The sequence below is a fragment of the Apteryx rowi genome, unplaced genomic scaffold (genome assembly GCF_003343035.1).
Source record: "Apteryx rowi isolate R43461 unplaced genomic scaffold, aptRow1 scaffold_124, whole genome shotgun sequence".
In the NCBI taxonomy this organism is placed as follows: domain Eukaryota; kingdom Metazoa; phylum Chordata; class Aves; order Apterygiformes; family Apterygidae; genus Apteryx; species Apteryx rowi.
In genome coordinates, this window is record NW_020447464.1 from 244608 (window position 1) to 253212 (window position 8605).

The window sequence follows — 8605 nt, forward strand, 5'->3', positions numbered from 1 at the left end:
CACTAGTGTTATTGAATTGACCATAGAGTTGATATTTTGGTACTAGAAAAATGCAAAAATATCCCTCAGAAGACAAAGAGTTGTCAATAGAAACTAAAGAAGTTGGTTGATGGTCTGTGTTCCATGGCTGGCTTTATAAAGCTAAACCTTCATGTGTATCTCTAGCACAATAGACAGATATTCAATAGCAAATTATTCTAGTACAGAGTTCCAGATGGGTCTTTATGTAAATCCCATTAAAATATTTCCATAATATTCTTCAAGGCTTTAAATGATTTTTCCACTGTGTTTTTGCACTGGCTACATTTTTTTCCCAGTGTATTACTATGATTTAAAATGACTCTGACATAAAATGACTGCACAAAGACTTCCAGAATGTTTAAGCTCTGAGCCGTGGAGGGCTACCAGTATAATAGAGAGGACCTTCTTAATACATTCATATCACCACAAGGAATCTCACTGCAATATATTACTTGGCTCATGCAAAGCTCATAGGTTGGAAGGCAGAGCTTGCAAGCAGTTGCCTGTTGCAGTTTCTTTTGGCATGGTGGCTTTTTTGCATCATCAGATCCCCTGTACTTCAGCAGTACGAGGCCCAATTAGTGTGGTCTTATGCTAAATACTATGTTTTGCTTCCTGTATTACCAAAGCAGAGGGGAAAAAAGTTTAGTAATGTAAATAAATCCAAAGTTAAATCAAATGGTGGTCACAAAAGCTAAGATTCACTCTCACTGCCTCTCACAAAGAGAAAAAAAGATTCCAGAGGAATAACAATATAGATCTCTCATATATTAAACAGGATGTAGCTAGAAGCAGAAAAAACAATCACACCAAAACATATGGAAACATATCTAGAACTTTCTATCCACATCTCAGAAAATGGCAGTCCTGACTTTGAACTTATACACTCAGGGCAACAAATAAGAAGTCAGTGAGCAAGTTTATATTTGAAGTATACATAGATTTAAATAATGTAGAAACATTCCCTAAGGGGCTTTGAGAGAGCATAGTGCTGAGATGTATGGCTGATTGAGACATACCTAGCACAGGACCCAGGGGAGAAAAGTAAACATAAATGCCAAAGGCTAGTTTGGCCTTCAGCACAAGGAAAGAGCTGTTCTGTGTGACTAATTCATTTTTTGGTTCAGTAATCAAATATAGGGATGATATAGGGAATTTAGTTCAAGATAAAACAAAAGCATTTTTTTTAAAAAACCTTTTGCAACCGAGACATGGAAACATTTTGCTTTGGGTGGAACAGATTATGCTAATCAATCTCATAACTCATAAAGTTTTTATCTCTTTTTTTCCTGTAGAGCATATGGGTAGTGATGGAAAGGGAAAGTCTGGGTGGAGGTGAAGGGCATAGTGGGATTTCTAGCTAAAAGTAGGAACAGGAGGGAAGTGCCTTGGAGTGCTTGCAGCATGGTTTGACATGCCTGGCTTTATGGAGACTGGCAAAGAAGCAACTGAAGGAAGGTTATGTATACACTGGCTGGTGCTGAAGGTGCTTTTTTTTCTCATATCCTTTCTTACTCTTGCTACACTTTCTTGTTCTAATAATCCCATAGTTTTCCTACTCCTGCAAGGAATATGCAGGAATGAAACTGGAAAGTAGCAAAAAGAAAGGTAGAGAAGCCATATGGTATCTTGCAAAGTTGGCAATGGGTTGGCAAAATAGCAAATGGGTATGAAATAAAACATGAAAGAATCCTGTAGTATTACAAGCCAGACCCATGCCGTGCCAGGCATACAACGATAGTTGGCGGCCCTGAAGCTTAGGATAGCAGACCGAGTTCTCATCTCAATTACAGTGAAGAAAACAAAATTTCACCAGTGCAATGGTAAAAAGATGGGTTCAGTGTGTTTCTGTATCTGTTTTATTACTTGTTAATGGAATTCATTATTCAGTCCAAGTCCTTGGGGGATAAGATTTAAACAAATTAAGAAAAAATGGGAGAGAGAGAAAAACAAACAAATCTACCCAATAAAACAAAACCAGAGACAAACAAAAAGGTTAATACAATCACATTAACGATCATGGGAGATGGTTAATAACTGTTCAGCAGCAAAATTCATGGATCACAGATCTTAACTAAAGAGCCTGAAATTGGTATTATACTCATCGATGTGATTCTGTTGACTTCAACAGGCAGATTCTTCTTCATGACAGTGTAAGAAAGATGGGAACCTGGTCCTTTTCACCACCGTTTTGCAGTTATTTTTATTACAGTTTTTTTTTTTAATATATGGAAAGGAAGTGGTCTTTTAGTGAATTTTAGTGATGTAGTTTGAGAGTGTTTCTCCATCTGTTGTGGTCAGTACCACTGAAGAGATTAATGACCTTGTAAGCCTGTAGTGGAAAGGAAGGCATGTACCACAGCCATCCCTCATCAGAGTCTAGTACATTATCCTAAACCTGTGAAGCTGATGTTCTGGAGTACGGTGGTTAGCCATTAGCAGAGGGAAGGGATGGAGAGCTGGGAGCAGTAACATCTGACACCACAGCCACAGGGTTCTCCAGAGACATTTGACAAAGTGTAAGCCATGGGGAGAAAAGTTCAGTGACTTGTCCAAGGTTGCAAAACACATTAGTTTCATGAATCTTTCATAACAAGACTGATGTTTTATAAATAGCGCTTATAGAGCAGATCAAACAAACAGATACAGCCCAGATCTTCCAATTACCATTCCCAGGTTTTTAACCATTATATTGGCTTTCTCTTCAGTAAGTTATTAAAAGTGAAAAGAAAACACTTGCTGGGTCTGAAACATTGTAACAAGTTCAAAAAAATGAAGAAGTAAATTCTCAAAAATATATTATCTGAATATATAATTAGAAAAAGGTCTTTCATTAAATGAATTACTGTGAAATGCAAATTAATATAATTTCTTTCTGTTTCTTTTTTTTTTTTCAAGAAAGATAGATTTTTACACAAAATGAAACAGTTTAGAGCTTGGAGTAGAAAACCTTTGCCTGAGAGTGTTTTGTTCTACTGAATATATGTATTATGCATTTGGGTTCTCTGGGTTATAAATATGCTTTAAGCTTGCTGTAATTTATAAGACTTCACTTTTGGCTGATTTATAGGAAATTTCATTAATCTCTACAGCAGAGGGACCTTGCAGTGAGCAGCAGATTGAAAATGAACTGAGGGCTGGGGGCTTTAAGAGCTACCACAAATGAATCAGGACTGAAAGACTTTGAATGGTAATGATCGTTTGTAGTGGAAAGGTCTTTTTTTCCCATTACACTAAGATCTGTAGGATTTTTGTAGAGATACCAATGAAATTGTCAACCCTGCAGCTACAGAGATATTTTTCAGCACTTAAATGGCTATTCTTATTTCTGTGTTCAGTGCACATTTACTAATGAGTGTTTCTCTGCTGCTGCTGCCAAACAAAGGAATGGAGGAGGAAATATCATGAAACTGGATGTTGCTGTTTAACAGTAGGGGAGGACTGATGCTCAGCATTTCACACAATCTGTGTTTCATTTGCATTATTGTTTTTTAAATCTGAAAAAAGCAAGATTTGACCTAATGTTTGCATCAGCTGCTACGATCAGTATTAAAGGCTTTACTTATAGTTGAACTCCCATGCAGCAATCACATTTGTATAGATAAAGAGTTTCACCCATACACAACAGGAGTCTCCACTTGCTCTTCATAGTATCTGTTAAGTCTTGTCTTAGAATGTAAGAAGAAAGTTAAAACCTTGGATACTTTGATGATTTCTATCTTACTCGTTTTTGCCTGTTGAGCCCTTGTCCATACTTACAACTCTTTTCCTGAGATATAACATTTCTTTTAGGTATCCAGTTTAGTTGAAATTGTTATCTGCTAACTAGCTACATATATTATTATTTGGAATGAGCAGAAAAAAAATAATGTCTGGATATGTCATATCTCATTGACACAGCTGTACGGGAAATAAAGTATGAGAATTTGTAAAAATTGTAGCTATAGAATTTGATGAAACTGGTAGAGTTGACTGAAAAGACTTGAAAAGTCTTGGTTTAGAGAGTGCATTTAAATATTCAGAATTAATTTAATGTTCTCCTTCTCCCTTCTTTCTTTCAGGCTATTCAAACTCCAGAAGGACCAATACCAAATAAATTATGAATGTTGAACAAGATGACCTTACATCCACAGCAGATAATGATAGGTCCTAGGTTTAACAGGGCCCTATTTGACCCCCTGCTTGTGGTGCTGCTGGCTCTTCAGCTTCTTGTGGTGGCTGGTCTAGTGAGGGCTCAAACTTGTCCTTCAGTCTGCTCCTGCAGCAACCAGTTCAGTAAAGTGATTTGTGTACGGAAAAATCTGAGAGACGTGCCAGACGGCATCTCCACCAACACCCGGTTACTCAATCTCCATGAGAACCAGATCCAAATCATTAAAGTGAATAGCTTCAAACATCTGAGGCACCTAGAAATCCTGCAGCTCAGCAGGAATCACATCAGAACAATTGAAATAGGTGCTTTCAATGGTCTGGCCAATCTCAATACTTTGGAACTCTTTGACAATCGTCTGACCACTATCCCAAATGGGGCTTTTGTATACCTGTCAAAACTGAAGGAACTGTGGTTGAGAAACAACCCCATTGAAAGTATCCCTTCTTATGCTTTTAACAGAATCCCTTCTCTCCGGAGGTTGGATTTGGGGGAATTGAAAAGGCTTTCATATATCTCAGAAGGTGCCTTTGAAGGTCTGTCCAATTTGAGGTATTTGAACCTTGCCATGTGCAACCTTCGAGAGATTCCTAACCTCACACCACTTGTAAAACTGGATGAGTTAGATCTTTCTGGGAATCACCTGACTGCCATCCGGCCAGGTTCCTTCCAAGGGTTAATGCACCTCCAAAAATTGTGGATGATACAGTCTCAGATTCAAGTGATAGAAAGGAATGCTTTTGATAACCTTCAGTCACTTGTAGAGATCAATCTGGCACACAACAATTTAACACTACTGCCTCATGACCTGTTCACACCACTCCGTCTAGAAAGGATCCATTTGCATCACAATCCTTGGAACTGCAACTGTGATATCCTTTGGCTCAGCTGGTGGATTAAAGACAAGGCACCCTCCAATACTGCATGCTGCGCCCGTTGCCACACACCTCCCAGTTTGAAAGGAAGGTACATTGGTGAGCTGGACCTGAATTACTTCACATGTTATGCTCCAGTCATAGTGGAGCCACCAGCAGACCTCAACGTCACAGAAGGCATGGCTGCAGAGATGAAATGCCGAGCATCAACCTCTCTGACCTCTGTATCTTGGATTACTCCAAATGGATCTGTTATGACGCATGGGGCATACAGAGTTCGGATTGCTGTGCTCAGTGATGGCACGTTAAATTTTACAAAGGTAACTGTGCAAGACACGGGTTTGTATACCTGCCTGGTGAGTAACTCTGTTGGAAATACCACAGCTTCTGCCACACTGAATGTGACTGCCCTGGATAACCCTGGTTACACATACTTTTCAACTGTCACAGTAGAGACTGTGGAACCTTCTCAGGATGAGGCACAGACCACAGAGCAGGTTGGGCCCACACCRGTTACCAACTGGGAGATCACTAACATGACAACCTCACTCACTCCACAGAGCACAAGATCAACAGAAAAAACATTCACCATCCCTGTGACGGACGCAAACAATGGGATCCCAGGAATAGATGAGGTTATGAAGACTACCAAAATCATAATTGGTTGTTTTGTGGCTATCACTCTCATGGCTGCTGTGATGCTGGTAATTTTCTACAAAATGAGGAAACAGCATCACCGGCAGAACCATCATGCTCCAACACGGACTGTAGAGATCATTAATGTGGATGATGACCTTACAGGTGACACACCTATAGAGAGTCACTTGCCCATGCCAGCAATAGAGCATGAGCACCTAAATCACTATAACTCTTATAAGTCTCCTTTCAACCACACAACAACAGTTAACACAATAAATTCAATACACAGTTCAGTGCATGAACCGTTATTGATCCGAATGAACTCAAAAGACAATGTACAAGAGACTCAAATCTAAAACATTTATGACATTATGGGGTGGGAGGGGAGGACAACAAAAGACAGTTTATAAAACAAATGACACAAATTACTGGGCTAAATCTACTGTTTCAAAAAAGTGTCTTTACAAAGAAAAAGAAATTTATTTATTAAAAATTCTATTGTGATCTAAAGCAGACAAAATTATGTGTATTCCTCAGAACCTGGTTTTGCTGCACTTATTTACCCTCCTCCTTTCCTTTTTCCTCCCCAGCCTACCCTGATTTCCATTTGCCATATTTTTCATAGGAGATCTTGATTCCCTAAATGAACTGGTCTAGGAAATTTTGTAAGAATTCTGTTACACTTTGGGAACTTTTATGGTGAATTCTAGTTGTGAGATTTGGTCTATTTTGTCACATTTTTTTCCTTTTTTTCTTTTCTTTTCACATGCCCTTTTGAAATTATTTGACAGGGAATGGTATGTTAGCAGCAACTTTACAAGTGAGAAAAAGAAATAAACAAACAATTTTTTTTTTTTTCATGTAATGACCTGCTCTGTATTTACCAAAAGGACCATTTTGTGAAGAAGTGGGAAAAAGTAAAAGAAAAAAAACAAAACAAAACAAGAAATTAATTTACTTGTGCAAACCTGTGAAACCCATGATCTTTTAAACAATTCTAGAACCAGAATTTGTAGTTCAAACACTAAACTAAGATTATAAATAAAATATTGTTTTTTTCTGTACTTGGATATAGCTCATTTTTAGTGTGGCTTTAAACATCAAAAGTTTATTTAAATTTTTACAGTATTCTTCTGTGATGGTCCAAAACACAGTCATTTTAAAGAGAATAATTAAAGCATTTTGGATCATTACTGAAGAATAACATAGTTTTCATTTTAGTATATGTAAACAACATACTGGCAAACAAGGATGCTTGACTTTTAATGCAAAATTATGATGATTCATTCTAACATTATTTTCATTTATCTCCTTTGTGTTGAGAGATATATTCCACAATACCCAGAAAAGTTCTACAAAAGTTCTACAAAGAACTTATTAAACAATGCTGTTTTTCTGTTACCCATAACTGTCAATAAGAAAAATTCATGTTAGTTTCAAAGCTAGTGTTTTCCAGGTCAGTTGTTTTGGTAGTCCTTCTAGACGTAAATATAAAATTTGTTTAGATATCTATAATACATATCAGATCTGCATCCCTATGTACAAAATGATACCAAAATACTMTTAAAGGAGTAACTCACAGGAAGAAGTCTGAGGATTTTGGTTTAACAAAGAAGAAAGAAAAAACATACTCAGACAAATCAGAGGAGAATGTAGGTTACTGTAACTTGCATGACAAATTAAACTTCCTTTAGAGTAGCTAGTTTACATTGATTTAAACTCAGACTTATTTACCAATAGGAAATGTACACCCTTTTCCTTTCTTTTTATATGTGTCTTCTGGATTTACCTTACAGGTATGGGAGTGGTGTATAACTTGTATGCCGAAAGCTGAAAAGACAGATTTGCATAATAAAACCAGCTGTCAGGAGACTAGTCTTCTGGGTGTAGAAGTTCTGCCAGATTAAGCTACTTCATGAGTTCGCAAGGAAGTAGAAGAATTTTAAGAAGATTTAGGTTAGGAAAAATAATCTTATGCATCAGGTCTGAATGTCTTTTCACTGATTTCCTTACTTAACTAACTATGAGTTTCAGGATGCTCTGCAAGGTAAGTAATGTTCTTGGGTTTTTATCAAAATCTCTTTGGAGCATTCTAGTATACAGGAGCATTCAGGGTGAAGATCCTACCGAGCAGTATAATTCTCTTCTGTAAATTTAAGAAGGAATATCTACAAGATAGGTTGACAGGGTAAATATCTCTTATAGGACGCACAGTTCTCAAGGTTGCAAGTGAACGTTACAGGAAGAAGACCTGATTTAAAGAGACCACTGGAGAGAGGTGACGATGAATCACACTCTGCAAGGACTCTGATAAGTATAATGCAGAATGAAACCCGAAGTCCTATAATAATCTCAAAGAAACATTTGGCAAGACATTATTCTTTGATGTATTACATGAAAAATATTATCTATACTAAAGGAATTTTAATAGAGGACAAAGATAGACCTGAATGTGAAATGCTGAAGTAGTCATTCCTAGCTTGGCCTCCTGTTTCTTCAAAGTGCATTAGTGCATTTCATTAGTGATCTCTTTTAAGCATCATGATAAAGTCTGTACAGAAACATTGCAAGCATGTTGCTGTTTGTACTTTGCCCATCTGGCTAGTAACATTATGTCCAATATAGCCTTATGACCAATGCTCATCTGACAACACACAAAAAATTATTTCTAGGAAACCTAAATCTGGGTCATCTGTAATCAACAGGTTTATGTTATAAAATGATGGCTACTCTCTAACCAGTATTTGTTAGTCACTTATGGTCACCATGGTTTTATAAGCATACAGCTTTTACAAGCTCCTGAAGATTAAGTGGAAGAGGCCTTAAAGAAAAAAGGAGTAGTTATTGCAAAGTGGGACACAGGATCAGTAACAGTCTTTATTCCTCTTTTAATTAATACAAAATAATGTCAGTGACTGCT

The 8605-nt window shown here is 37.3% G+C and overlaps 1 protein-coding gene across 1 annotated transcript in view; it reads left to right on the plus strand.

Annotated features, from left to right (window-relative positions):
• Positions 1–6041, plus strand: part of LRRC4C (leucine rich repeat containing 4C) — a 106934-nt gene extending 100893 nt beyond the window's left edge. Inside the window, exon 2 of the mRNA XM_026055601.1 lies at positions 4083–6041. Within this exon, the coding sequence (XP_025911386.1) occupies positions 4125–6041 (1917 nt within the window). The 5' untranslated portion in view covers positions 4083–4124. The remainder of the gene's footprint in view (positions 1–4082) is intronic.
• Positions 6042–8605: the final 2564 nt, after the last annotated feature.